Source organism: Malus sylvestris, chromosome 2 (assembly GCF_916048215.2).
Source record: "Malus sylvestris chromosome 2, drMalSylv7.2, whole genome shotgun sequence".
NCBI lineage: Eukaryota > Viridiplantae > Streptophyta > Magnoliopsida > Rosales > Rosaceae > Malus > Malus sylvestris.
In genome coordinates this window covers 414,000-428,865 of record NC_062261.1, presented here as the reverse complement: position 1 = coordinate 428,865, position 14,866 = coordinate 414,000, and the positions used below count along the sequence as shown (strand labels likewise).

Here is a 14,866-nt window from a genome sequence, read left to right as displayed (position 1 = left end):
CAGGTAAAGCAAACTTGCATAGCGAAAGCAAGGTGCTCATCCAAGATCAGGAATACCAGAACCAATCATTGGCAAATTCGAGTAGCAAACACTTAGAATTAGTGTTCCTGAAGCCTTGCTCAAAACTGGGAACCGCATGAATGTTGGCACCAACTGTGTTAGACAGAGAACTCATATACTTGATACTGAATTATCTTAGTTTTCTGTATATAGTAGGTCCTACAATATGCTAAACAGAAATACAGAATTCCCCCGTCTGGTGCAGGGGCCGATCGTACTTTTGAGAGGTGCAAGCCCTGCAATTGTAACCTGCAATTCTCCCGTCTTAGTTTCCCTTTTTTAACGTTATTTTCTCGTTTCTTTGAAGTTGATATACTTATTTTGTTTTCTCGGTTTTTTTTCCCAGTTTTTATGTAGTTGCTGAGTTTTTGCCTTGTTTGAATGAGTGAAAAAAAAAAAAAAAAATTGTTTTTCTGCTTATTTTGTTTTCTGGTTTTTTTTTTTCAATTTTTAACTTTATTTCCCTCCTTTTTTTTTAATAATAATATTAAAAAAAGATGTTTGTCCTGCTCATTTTGTTTTTTGGGGTTTTTTTTTCCAATTTTTTGTAAGTTATTTTTCTCCTCGTTGATTTCTCTGTAGCTGTTGTACTCATTTTGTTTTCTATGTTTTTTTTTTCGGTTTTTACAAAGTTATTTTCCTCCTTTTTGTTTCTTGTAGTTGGTGGCTTCTTGTCTTGTTTGAATGAAGTGTTGTCTTGAATATAAAAATATATATATATGTTTTTCCAGCTTATTTTGTTTTTTGGGGTTTTTTCCAATCTTTTTTACATTATTTTTCTACTTGTTGATTTGTTTGTAGCTGTTGAGCTCATTTTGTTTTCTGAGCGTTTCTTCTTCTTCTGTTTTGATGTAATTTTCCTCCTGGTTGGTTTCTTGAAGTTGCTGGACTCTTCCTTGTTTGAGTTTAGGTGAAGTGTTTTTTTTTTAATAATAATATAAAAAAAATTCCTACTCATTTTTTTCTGGTTTAATATTTTTGGCTATTTTCCTTTTTGTTGGTTTCTTTATAGTTGATGGGCTTTTCCGTTGTTTGAGTGAAGTGTTTTTTTTTAATAATAAAAAACAAAATGTTTTTCCTACCCATTTTCTATCTTGGGGTTTTTTGCCAATTTTTTTAAAAATTATTTTTCTACTTGTTGTTTTCTTTGTAATTGTTGTGCTCATTTTGTTTTCTGTGTTTTTATTTTCCTTTTTTTTTTAAATTATTTTCCTCATTGTTGGTTTCTTATAGTTGTTGTGTTTTGTTGTTTGAATAAGTGTTTCTTTGAATAATAAATAAAAAATATTTTTGTGTAATTTATTTTGCAGGCAAAGAGTGAGCAATATTCAATTTGGGATTATTGATGCTGCTAACCTTAAGCCAACCCTAGATTCGAAGTTGCGGGGTGACTGGAGCAATATAAAGATATGGGATAAGGCTCTTCTCCACTCTGAGCTTAAAAATGTTATCAGGTAATAAGGGTGTTCTTCATACCTTAAAAATTTTGTGCCTTTTTAAGATTTAATTAAGTTGCTTTGAACCACTTTAGCATTTTTCTGTTTACTTAAATTACATGTCATTATTAAAATATTAAGAGAGCTTTTTTTCACTATGAATATGATGATATATTTGCATATTTTTATTCTCATTTTAAATTTTGAAATAAGCTTAGTTCACCTCTTCTTTGTTCATGTTTCATTATTTTCGACTTCTTTTTTAGAGAGGCTGGTACAAGTTAGTTGGTAACAATTAATTATTTTTTAGGGATTCATAACGTACCATCATATTAGTACGTATTAAAATAAACATTTCATAGCGTACAAACATATTGATACGTATCAAAATAGACATTTCATAGCATACCAACATATTGGTATGTACTAAAATAACGTACATTAAAATTCAAATACTTATTGTTCATCTATCCTTCCATATTTATTCTTTGGGATAATTGCCACTTATTACTATGGTCTAATGATATTCCTCTTCACTTGTAAGTGATAGGTCTTAGGTTCGATTTTCACCAAAGACAGATATGAAGCTAAGTCCACCTTCCTCTTTAGTGTAGATAATATCGTTTGTTCAAAATAAAATGTGGGGTAATTAAAATTGTATTTATTATTTTTCAGATATCGTTCTGATTATAAAATCAGAGAAAAAATGACATATGCATGGTTGATTAGAAAATGATAATATCAGACTTGATGGCAATTCAATTGGATTAATCAAATTCCCTACCTCACATCACAACCAATTGAACAATCTGAGGGTTGAGTTCAAGCTGTTGGTAGACCGACTGATTTCAGTCAAAGTCAGAGATGATGTTAACTTGGTTGAGTCGCCTCATCAGCCTTCATCTGCCACTATAAGAAATTTATATTGCTTTATATTTAAGTCAAATTACATTTTTTTAGGTTAAATTTAATTTTAATACTTAATTATTTGTTAATTAGGGAATATTTTGTCTCTCTTTTACCACCCGATTCTATTATCGGTGGAGGAGAGATTTCATGGTCCATTTTATGCAGTCACGGATTCACGTCTCATGGCTAGCTATAATTTTTTGGAGAAAAATATATCAATATGTGCTAGGAGAAAAGTGTATTGACATCAAGGAGTGTGTCAAAAACAATGGAACGATAAGAGGATACTTAAGTACAGTGTAGAAAATGGTGATCATTATGACAATGAAACGTAAATATATTTCAGAATCAGTTCCATTACACAAATAAATTTAAACTAAAGATTCAATTATTTCACTTTACAACATATAAAAGTTCATCATGTGTGGTAGAACATTGGGATAAATTCTCTAACATTAGCCTATGCATCTTCCTCGGAGCAGAACCTCAAATTATGCAGTCACATTGGCAGCACACTTTTCGCCAGTGTGGTTGAAAGCAATTTGGTATTCCACCTTCTACCCTTGGGCGAGTTGCGGTTCATAACCTTCCTCAGTCACTACATCCTTCTTCTTCACTTTTATTAATGAACCGTCTGGTAACCTTTTGAAAGATTGTTGGATGTAGTCCATAGTTGTGGAATAATAAGCCAACCAGATGGCTCATTAATAAAAGTGAAGAAGAAGTATGTAGTGACTGAGGAAGGCTATGAACCGCAACTCGCCCAAGGGCAAAAGGTGGAATACCAAATTGCTTTCGACCATACCGGCGAAAACTGTGCTACCAATGTGACCGCAGAATTTGAGGTTCCGTTCCGAGGAAGACGCACAGGCTAAGGCTAGAGAATTTATCCCGATGTTCTACGACACACGATGAGCTTTTATATGTTGTAAAGTGAAATAGTTGAATCTTTAGTTTAAATTTATTTGTGTAATAGAACTGATTCTGAAATATGTTTATGTTTCATTGTCATAATGATCACCCTTTTCTACACTATACTTAAGTATGCTCTTTATCGTTCCATTGTTTTCGACATATTCCTTGATATCAAAACACTTTTTCTCCTAGCACAGTTTGATATATTTTTCTCCAAAAAATTATAGATAGCCATGAGACGTGAATCCATGACCACATAAAATGGACCATGAAATCTCTCCTCCATCGATAACATAATTGAGTGGTAAAAGAGAGAGGCAAAATATTCCCTAATTAACAAATAATTAAGTATTAAAATTAAATTTAACCTTAAAAAACGTAATTTGACTTAAATATAAAGCAATATATATTTCTTACAGTGGCAGATGAAGACTGATGAGGTGAAGGAACTGAGTTAACTCAACCAAGTTAATATCATCTCCGACTTTGACTGAAATCGGTCAGTCTACCAACAGCTTGAACTCAACCCTCAGATTGTTAAATGGAATTTGATTAATCCAATTGAATTGTCATCAAGTCTGATATTATCATTTTTTAATCCACCATGCATCTGTCCTTTTTTCTCTGATTTTATAATCAGAACGTTAATTGATCTGAAAAATAATATATACAATTTGAATTACCCCACTTTTTCTTTTTTTGAACAAACACTGTTATCTATACTAAAAGGAAGATGGTGGACTTAGCTTCAAATCTGCCTTGAGAAGAATCGAACCTAAGACCTCTAACTTACCAGTGAAGAGAAATATCATTAGACCCTAGTACTAATTACCCAGGGAATAAATATGGAAGGATTGATGAACAATAAGTATCTGAATTTCAATGTACCTTATTTTAGTACATACCAATATGTTGGTATGCTATGAAATGTCTATTTTGATATGTATCAATATGTTGGTACGCTATGAAATGTTTATTTTAATACGTACTAATATGATGGTACATTATGAATCCCTAAAAAATAATTAATTGTTACCAACCTAACTAACTTGTACCAGCCTCTGTAAAAAAAAAAGTCAAAAATAATGAAACATGAACAAAGAGGAGATGAACCAAGCTTATTTCAAAATTTAAAATGAGAATAAAATATGCAAATATATCATCATATTCATAGTGAAAAAAAAAAGCTCTCTTAGTATTTTAATAATGACATGTAATTTAAGTAAACAAAAAAATGCTAAAGTGGTTACTTGTCAAAGCAACTTAATTAAATTTTAAAAAGGCACAAAATTTTTAAGGTATGAAGAACACCCTTATTACCTGATAAAAATTTTAAGCTCGTGGAGAAGAGCCTTATTCCATATCTTTATATTGCTCCAGTCACCCCACAACTTCGAATCTAGGGTTGGCTTAAGGTCAGCGGCATCAATAACCCCAAATTGAATATTGCTCATTCTCTACCTGCAAAATAAATTACACAAAAATATTTTTTATTTATTATTCAAAGAAACACTTCATTCAAACAAGGCAAAACGCAACAACTATAAGAAACCAACAATGAGGAAAATAATATTGAAAAAACGGAAAATAAAAACACAGTAAACAAAATGAGCACAACAACTACAAAGAAAACAACAAGTAGAAAAATAATTTTTAAAAATTGGAAAAAAAAAAACCCCACAAAACAAAATGGGCAGGAAAAACATCTTTTTTTTTATCATTCAAAAAAATACTTCACTCAAACAACGGAAAAGGCCAGCAACTATAAAGAAACCAAAAAGGAGGAAAATAGCGAAAAAAAATTTGAAAAAAAACCCAGAAAAATGAGCAGGAAAAATATTTTTTTATTATTATTAAAAAAAACACTTCACTCAAACAAGGGAAAGTCAAGCAACTTCAAGAAACCAACCAGGAGGAAAATTACATCAAAACGAAAGAAAAAAAAAAGCCCACAAAACAAAATGAGCACAACAACTACAAACAAATCAACAAGTAGAAAAATAACGTAAAATAGATTGGAAAAAACCTTAGAAAACAAAATGAATTGGAAAAACATATATATTTTTTTAATATTCAAGACAGCACTTTATTCAAACCAAATGAGACGAGTGCCCAGCAACTACAAGAAACCAACAAGGAGAGAAAAAAAAAACCAAAAAACAAAAGGAGCAGGATTTTTTTTTTTATGATGAAAAAAAAACCACTTCACTCAAACAAGGCAAAAGCTCAGGAACTACGTAAAACTGGGGGAAAAAACCCAAAAAACAAAATGAGCATATCAACTACAAAGAAACCAATAAGGAGAAAATAATATAAAAAAAAAAGGGAAAACCCCAGAAAATAAAATGGGTAGCAAAAGAGTGTCACGTAGAAAAGCAAGGAGCCCTGGAAGGATGAAAATGCACAGAAGGAAAGGTGAGGACAGAGGGGAGAGAAGAGGGAAGACTAAGAATTTGCACAAGTTTTATTTTCTTGCCAAGGCACAAGTTATCAGTTTAAGGGGAGTTGATCCAACGGTTGGTTGGGAACATATAATTCTGCAAGGATGGTTGGTTGGGAACATATAATTCTGCAAGGAGGGTTGGTTGGGAACACATAATTATGCAAGGACGGTTGGTTGGGAACATATAATTCTGCAAGGAGGGTTGGTTGGGAACACATAATTCTGCAAGGACGGTTGGTTGGGAACACATAATTCTGCAAGGACGGTTGGTTGGGAACACATAATTATGCAAGGACTGAAATCTTCTGCATGACACAATAATTCTGCAAATCTTCTGTACCTAATAAAAGCCCTGGCCTCTCTGTGGTTTCTTTAAAAACGCAACACCTGTCCATTTACTTACAACGTTAACTTCTCTGTTATCATTTGGGTGCAAACTGATGAATGGGAACAATTTATTTTCTCTTTGTGATTGGTACATACAAATCTATCATTTTAGTTGTACATAAGTATTTAATGTAAATTAATAGAATACAAATGCAAATTGAAAAACTTATTTATACCATGTGGCTTTAGCTGCTTTAAACGATTTCTGAATTGTTTAGAGATATGTGTGTTAAATTGTGGTTATAGTTTCAATACTCGAATTGAAGCGCGGGCTTCTTTTTAATTATATAGATAGCAGTACACTAGAAGTTAGGCGTATTTTATTTCCTAGAATTCGACAAACCGAAGTAATTCTTTCTAAGATTGGATAAATCTCCCAGCAAGGCAGCAACCACCTTTAACATGCAAAGACAATTTCGACTTCAGAAGCTTTTTTAAAAAATTTTAAAATACACCCAAAATTACCTTTAACATGCCATTATAATTTATCTTCAAAAGGAGGGTCCTTCCACAGTGTTTTACATAATGGAACAAGAAGTCTGGCTGACAAGAAAGTGTTAATAGAAAGAACCTCTCAAAAGGCGAGGCACTTTATCAATCCTTCCTGCCTTCTCATATGCTTGCAGAATACTATCAAGAATCGAGGAATATTGGCACCCCATTGTCAGCATATCGTCAAGAGTCCTGATGGCCCCCTCTTCATGCTCATGCTTGGCTTGCAAGTTTATTAGAGTGTACAGGTTAGACGAATTAGGTTTGTACCCCAACCGCTTGAGCTCTTTATAGTACAGTTCTGCTTTCTTATAATTGTCAGCTCGACCCCAACCTTCAATCATTGAACAGTAAGTTGTTTCATCAGGCTCTAATCCAGCATTCTTTATGCTTGATTGTGGCCCCGAGGATGATACAATTCCCAACTAGCCTCCTCTTGGCCCTAAAGGAGTGGCGAATTCCCAACTAGCCAGTTCCGGGCCCGAAAGAGATGAATAACAATAATTTATCACCAGTTATCCCTTTTTTATAAAAACAAAAAATAAAACGAAACATCTTTTCAATACCTCGTTGAGACATACCAATTTCCATAAGAGTCCTAAACAATGATCATTGTATAACTAATAACTAATGATGATTGTACAATTTTGTTTCCATGAAAAAGAAGGCATGTTTCTGCTCTTACAATTACAGAGCTAACAAATCCAAACGCTACTATAGGCTTCTTCAAGTGCCCTCTTCCTGCTTATCTCTCCACTCCACCCCCCTGCCCTACCGCCCTCTTCCTGCTCATCTCTCCACTCCACCCTCCTGCCCTACCACCTCTCTCTGCTCGCACCTTCATCATTTCTATATCGTCAAAAGCGTATCCGTGCATATCATGCCCCCCTCCTCCAAGAGGTGGTGGTTGTGGACCCATGCCGCCGGTTGGTCTTTAGTTGCCCTGAAACTGTAGGGAGCATACTGCCCCTTGTCTGCCAGCACCAAATCCTGCTTGAGAGCCTTCACTCACACCCTATCAATAAACCCATCAGATCAGTTAACAAAATCTCTTTGAAGTGTTTCAACATTTAAAATGTGAAGGTCATCTAAAGAAAACACAAGAGAATGCATACAAGTAACAATCCCTAAACCACTCTTACCGCATCAGTTTCATTCTGTAGAGGATGTCCCTTGCTTGCTGCTAGAGCTGCAGCAAGCTCTCCAGCCTATTCGATTGAAAACACCAGCATTAGAACCATGTCATAAACAAAGCTAAAAACAATTAAAGAGTTCAAATATTGCCGGCATTAGGATCCTCTTTTCCCATTATACAAAATCAGCATTAGAACCATGTCATAAACTAAGCAAAAAACATTTAAGAGTTCAAATATTGCCACTTTGCCGGCATTAGGATCATCTTTTCCCATTAAACAAAATCAGCAGGTACTAAGGGTAAAAAACATGGCGATCTTATTTTGAACTATCTTACGAGCTTTGTTAATCATTATTTGTTCAGCATTTTCTTCCTGGTACTTTGCAATTTTCGCTTCAATAGCATGAACATTTATTCCTTCCATCAAGTTAAATGCTAGAAAATGATTTTTCTCTTTGTCGGACTAACTTATCATCAATATATAACCGTAAGTAACAGTCAAGCTGAAAAATTATGCACATAGAGAGAGTTACATGCTTGCAATCCTCTTCCTGACGACAACCTCCATGTTCTGGGGATTAGAATTGGTAATTTTTATTACCCCTTCAGCCTTCTTGCACATCAATGATATCTTAAGTTATGTGTTCCACCTGTTATGAACAGCTAAGACATAAATTTCTCAATATTGACAAAGACATCAATAGAACAAGCTGGGAATTTAAGGAAACCAAAAGGAACTAGAAGCATAAACAAAAAGAAATGAGTGGCATAAAATTCACGTGCAATAAGAAAAAAACCTAGGAGGAAGTGGAATAAACCATGAAATGTTCATATAAATAACATTAAGAAATAAATTTAGAAGAATATAGCAAACAACCCATATTACCTCCTACGCTTGAGGAAGCTCAAGCTAACATTAAACCTCACGAACATGCCAAACACTATAATCAACAAGTCGGGAAAAACTGAACTCAATTTCGCTTCCAACTTCATTTTCTTCTCCAGGAGTTGTTTTTCTATGTTAAAAGGGTCGTGCAAAATTTATTACAGGAAGTTTTGTATAACATTAATGTAGAGATCAATAAAATAAATTAAGAAAGGGTTGCACATACCACAAGTAGGGTTCTGATTCTTATAAAAGTGCATGACTACCATCCTTAAGAAATTAAGCGCTCCCACCATAAAGGAACCTTGGATCACTTCAAAATCTCACGTATAGATGATTTTATCGACTTGATAGAGGCCATTCTATCTCAATGACTGTTTCCATTCTCTAAGATTTCTAATTAAATTAAGGCATGATAGAATTTCAGCGGGGAAATAAAACCTCTTGCAGCTAGACTGGAGAAGTGAATAATACCACAAGTCAATGATATCACACCTATTAACAACGAAATAGATAATATAAAGTTGAATCGATAGAGATTTTTTCTTTATTAAATAAAAATAATTTCATTGAAGCAGAGAGTTAAAACAAGTGAACAATAAGTACACCAGAAGACACATAAAATATAATTAACAAAACCCTACGGTGGCCCCATTGACATTAATGCTTGAAGTCATAACCTATAATACATGCAAATTGATATTACGCGGTTCATGACAAAAATCTTAATCAACATCGCACCAATAGTATTAACAAAGAAAAAAATAACATAAAGTTTAATAGATAGTAAATTTTTCATTCTTTATTAAAATTAAAAAACAATTTTACTACCTGACAAGAAAGTTGAAGGAGAGAGAACTGGGGAAGGAGTTAGCATTAGAAATAAAGATATCGGGGTTTTTGTATAAGTCTATCAACTCGGGTCGTCCATTATCGTCCCCAAGTATACCTTTCACACACACCTACAATTGTGTAACAGAGGGTGTGTAGCAGTAGATGATTTCGAAGGCGGCTCCATAAGCAATTAGTCATTTATAATCTTAAATGTATTATCATTCAACAAACTTGATTTTGGGTTCAACAATCGACCCAAAATCAAGCGCAGTCTGCTAAATGATGATACAATTAAGGTTATAAATGGCTCATTGCTTATCAAGCCGCCGCCGAAATCATTTACTACTACACACCCTCTATATGTTACCCAATAAAAGGCGTGTTGGACGACCCTAGCTGAGAAACTTCTACAAAAACCTCGATATCTTTATTTCCGACGCTACCTGCGCCTCTGATCCTCTCTCCTTCAACTTTCTTGTAAGGTAGTAAAATTATTCTTTTCAATAAAGAATGAAAAACCACTATCTAATAAACTTCATGTTATCTTTTTCTTTATTAATACAACCGGTGCGATGTTGCTTAGGATTTTGGTCATGAACCGCCTAATATCATTTTGGTTGCATGCATTAGAGGTTATGACTTCAAGTGTTAATGCCAATGGGGCTACTGTAGGGCTCTGTTAATTCTATTTTATGTGTATGTCTTCTAGTGGACTTATTGTTCACTGGTTTTAACTTTGTGCTTAAGTGAAATTATTTCTATTTAATAAAAAAATAAAAATCTCCATCAATTCAACTTCATATTATCTATTTAGTTGTTAATAGGCGTGATACCATGGACTTGTGGTATCATCCACTTCTCCAGTCTAGCTGCGAGAGGTTTTACCTTCCCGCTAAAATCATGTCAAGCCTTAATTAAATTAGAAATCTTAGAGAATAGAAACCGCCCTTAAAACTAGGTGGCCTCAATCAAGTTTATCTATACATATGACATTTTAAAGTGATCCAAGGTTCCTTTAGAAATAATATGGTTGGAGCGCTTAATTTCTCACGGGCGATAGTCATGCACTTTTATGAGAACAAAAATCAGAACCCTACGTGTATATGTGCAACCTTTGCTTAATTTATTTTATTGATCTCTACATGAATATCATACAAAACTTACTGTTATAAAATTAGTAATAATAAAATAAATTTTGCACGACACATGAAAGAACAACTCCTGGAGAAGAAAATGATGTTGGAAGCCAAATTGAGTTCAGTTTTTCCCGACTTGTTGATTATGGTGTTTGGCATGTTCGTGAAGTTTAATGTTAGCTTAAGCTTCTTCAAGCGTAGGAGGTAATACGGATTGTTTGCTATATTCTTCTAATTTTATTTATTAATTTCCATTTATATGAACATTTCATGCTGCTTTTCATGGTTTATTCCACTTCCTCCTAGTTTTCTTTCTTATTGTTTTGAATATGAGAATTTTTTTGCTACTCATTTCGTTTTATTTATGGTTATGCTTCTAGTTTCCTTAAATTCCAGCTTGTTCTATTGATGTCTTTGTCAATATTGAGAAATTGATGTTTTAGCCGTTTTGCCTCAACCAAGGTTTTGTTATTACTTTTCTTCTGCCACTGTCTCAGAAAATATAAATACAATTAATTTTAGACTGAATCATGCATCCAGTAACATAACTACATCAACATCAACCACATCTGTGATTCACATAGCAGGGATGGGATGTTATACCTCTCTATTTTGCTACGCGGCCATTCTTCATTGTAGGCCGATAGTTTGGTCAGCCAAATGTGTCGTTGCCAATCTGGGGTCTTTCCTGCAACACAGCAATCAAGTGTACGAGTTACAGTGGTCATGATCATATATCAACAAATGTAGGATATTTCTGGGATCCATCTCTTTTTACATTCAAAAGTGCCAAGGATGCCAGTATTTAAGTTTGGGGGTTGGTTCATTCTCTGTCCTCAACACAGTTCAAGTCCACATGGGTATATATATGTTTTGGGGTGATCAGGTTTTCAATAGGTTTATTACGGGGAGAAGATAATACAGGCATGCTATACTCATTTACAAAAAGTTTCCACATCCAACATGGTTCCAGCAGAGATGGGTGTTTATACCTTTCAGATCCAAGGTCGCGGCGACTTCGAGATTTGCTTTGCCATTTTGTCAACTACATTTGCAGCTTGAGGATTCTTTTTCTCGGAATTCCACTCGATCCGAGCCACCTACATGCACAGAGAGACGGACATTTGAGCTATGCAGTGACATTGAACCATTCGTAGCCATACGGAGCTGAACATTTCACGACATGAGTTTTTACCTTTCTTATGCTCGGATCTGTGGTTCTGAGACGATTTGCTCCCGATTTCTATTTTTCCGGCGACAGATCCGTGAGCAGTCTACGCACATTTTAACTCAGAAAATGAATGGATGTTAGATTCCTTCGTCTTTTGCAGCAGTAAATGAGTTTGGGAGTGGTTCTGCCTCGTTCTTGAAGAGGGCGAGAAACGGATTGCTGGGTTTGAAGAATGAAGGAGTAGCTATGGTTTTTCTCGAGAATTAGAGAGAGCGGTTTCTGTGATTTTCTTGAGAGATATCCCTCATCTTTAGAGAAATGAGAGAGAGACCTAGGGTTCTATAAAGCATTCAGAACTGGGAGAGAGATCTAGCCTTTCAATTGGAATCCTAGGGAGCTCCCTTTCCTGATGCACGACACGTGTGCGCATTCTGAGCCTCCGTGCTACCCGAGGAGAACCGGTTTGAATGAGAGGGAGAGAGAGCCGCTCTGGGCTCGAGACAAATGCATGCAGAGCATCCAAAGCTTGGTCACAAACAGCTAGGTTTTGGTGCACGTGTGCGGTATACGTGTGCCAAGCGTGGGCTAGTTTTCACAATCTGATCATGGATCTTTTCAGGGCCCAGATTCTTTTGGTTCCCAGGGCTGCCAATCGTGCTCCATGTTCTTTTGCATCAGGCCCCATGACCCGTGCCAAAGTCCAAATTTTTAAATCCAGGTGCTCTCCTATCTTGTATTTCTTTATTTCTTTATTTTGTTTTTTTTCGTTTCTTTGTTCGTTTAGTTAGGTTTCTTTGGTGTCTTTGATCTCATTTTTGTTTTTCACGTCTTGAGGACAAAAATTTTCATTCTTTTTAAGTTAATATCTATAGATTATTTTAAACGTTAGAACAAATGGACATGGTTAAGGTTAACCCCACATTGGAGTCTTTTCTATTTATCGTTGTTTAGACACTAATTCATGAGTTATACTTTGAAAATTTGAACATTCACACCAACATGATTTGTGGAGAGTGAGATTGAAACATTTACTTTTAGTCCAAGTGTATTTTAAATTTTTGTTCCAAGTAAAGTTAGTTATTTTTATGAATAAAGTAATAATTGTTCCACCTAAGGTTTTGCCTAGTAACCGGGCCAGTTCTACTTAATCAGCAATGATTTTCGCGTCAAATGGTAGAGTTTTGGCATGGGGCAGGGTGGTTAGTTGGTTTCGTAGCCTTTCCAGCTCGAGTTAATAAGTCCTTAGGGGTGTTATACACCTAGTGCCCTAAAGCCTTAGTGGTTTGGGAGTCATTAACCTAAAGCTCGCTATATGGGTTGGATCGAAAACTTAAGTGAACTGACATTGCACGACCAATACTGTTACTAAAAATAAAAAATAAAAAAAGAGAGAGAAAAAATCAAAAAGAAGAAAAAAAATATGATAGTTATGTTTCAAGTTAAGTTGTGTGATGTGTTGAATAAAAGGACGAGGGGTAAGGGTTTTAGTTGAATCTCCTTAGTTATGTTGATTCACTTTACACCAAATGAAGTTTGTGAATTCTTTTCTAATCGATTATAAATGGCTTAGACTCTGTAGTGGGATTGGCTGAAACTTTTGAAAAGATGTTATGATGTTTAACGTTTTCTACAAATTGCAACTTTGAAGGTGAAATTTTTTGTCATTTAGTTTTAGTTTAGTTTCTAGTTTGTTAGCTTTTATTTTTGTTTCTAGTTTGGTTTTGCTTGAGGACAAGCAAAAAGCTAAGTTTGAAGGTATTTTGATGAGTCAATATTATATTATATATTTTACTCCATTCTTAGTATAATTTGGTAATTATTTTGGTAGAATTTTCATATTTTGCTTTATATTTTCAATACAGGACATTCAATTTCCTCAGAAGAAAAATATCAATGAACGAATTTTTGAGTGATTCAAATTGAAGGACGTTCGTGTGTCTCTTGGCTTGTTTGTGTCAAAATTTGGGATTTTTCTACCAAGTGGTTATTTTCTCGCGATCAAAGAAAGAAGCAGTGCGCGTTGCTGGAAAGTGACTTTTTTTGCTTAAATTGCGTTTTTTGAGCCCAAGATTACCTCAAATGGGTTCGTGGCCTGCTAGAAAAGTGTTCAGAATAGTTCAAGCTTTAAATCCAACTATTTTGGGCCAGTTTTGGAGATGAATTGGGTCCAAAACGTGGATGTGCATATTTTTGGATGATTTTACCAACTTAAATTAGAATTATGTTTCCTATTTTATTTCAATTTATTAGGTTTCTTAGTTTTATTCTAAGACCTTTTACTATGAGGATTTTAATTAGAGTAGTATAAATAAGCCTTTTTTGCCAGCCCTAGGGGGAAGGTACGCAAGATTTGAGAATAAGATTTTGGCCAGAGCTTAGAGATTTTCAGACTTTATTCTACAAGGTGTTTTCATTATTTTTCTAGTTTAATACAATTCTTTTGATTTTAATTATGAATATGCATAACTAATTCTTTTTTTAGGGTGAAGTCATGATCCTTAGCAAGAATATGTAGTTTCTTTTTAATTTTCTTATGAATTTATGCATGCAAGTTTTGGATTGTTAATCACTGTGCTTTAAACTATGCATTTGTCATAGTGATTCGCGACCATTAGGATATTTATAAAAGTAATTTGATGCAATTTTGGCGAATGATTGTCCCTAAAATTTACTAAGGCTTCTTGTGGTTAATATGTGTAGCTACTTAGGATGGACGACACGTCTTAGGAGTTATATGGTTTTTCAAAAGGTTTTCACAAAACTTAATAAGTTTTGCATGTTCACATTCGATATGGACGCCACGGACGTGTTGCATATAAGATATACGTTCTATGTTGGAGGTTCCAAGTATGGCATACTTTAGGAACACCTAACCTTCAAAATATGCATGTGTAATTCATAAGGAATTAGAAGAACTACGTAGGATTGTTAGGATGACAGCAGAACCCTAGTATTTTCTCATTTTGAATTCTAAAAATTATTTCCTTTTTCTTTTTCTAAAAATTGCAGATTTTAATAGCCTTTTTAATTAATTTCTTTTTAATTAAATCACCATTTTTTCA

The 14,866-nt window shown here is 34.3% G+C and overlaps 1 protein-coding gene and 1 long non-coding RNA gene across 2 annotated transcripts; both read right to left on the bottom strand.

The window, feature by feature from the left end:
* Nucleotides 1–2,227: 2,227 nt before the first annotated feature.
* On the bottom strand, nt 2,228–5,770 carry LOC126589803 (uncharacterized). The gene is made up of 2 exons (XR_007611930.1): nt 4,641–5,770; nt 2,228–3,973 (listed from the first exon to the last, which is right to left on the bottom strand). It is a non-coding gene; the product is annotated as an uncharacterized LOC126589803 (long non-coding RNA).
* A 1,414-nt stretch (nt 5,771–7,184) lies between these two features.
* On the bottom strand, nt 7,185–8,345 carry LOC126587377 (uncharacterized). The gene is made up of 5 exons (XM_050252420.1): nt 8,340–8,345; nt 8,064–8,240; nt 7,785–7,850; nt 7,405–7,576; nt 7,185–7,353 (listed from the first exon to the last, which is right to left on the bottom strand). Exons 1-5 carry the CDS (start codon nt 8,343–8,345, stop codon nt 7,241–7,243), a joined length of 534 nt encoding a protein of 177 aa, XP_050108377.1. The 3' UTR covers nt 7,185–7,240.
* Between the last annotated feature and the right edge of the window lie 6,521 nt (nt 8,346–14,866).

Coding starts and splice junctions, on each gene's coding strand:
- LOC126587377 (XM_050252420.1), bottom strand. Junction 7,851..8,063: donor TTTTTACCCTTAGTACCTGC/TGATTTTGTTTA, acceptor TCAATCGAATAG/GCTGGAGAGCTTGCTGCAGC. Junction 7,577..7,784: donor TACAGAATGAAACTGATGCG/GTAAGAGTGGTT, acceptor CAGGGCAACTAA/AGACCAACCGGCGGCATGGG.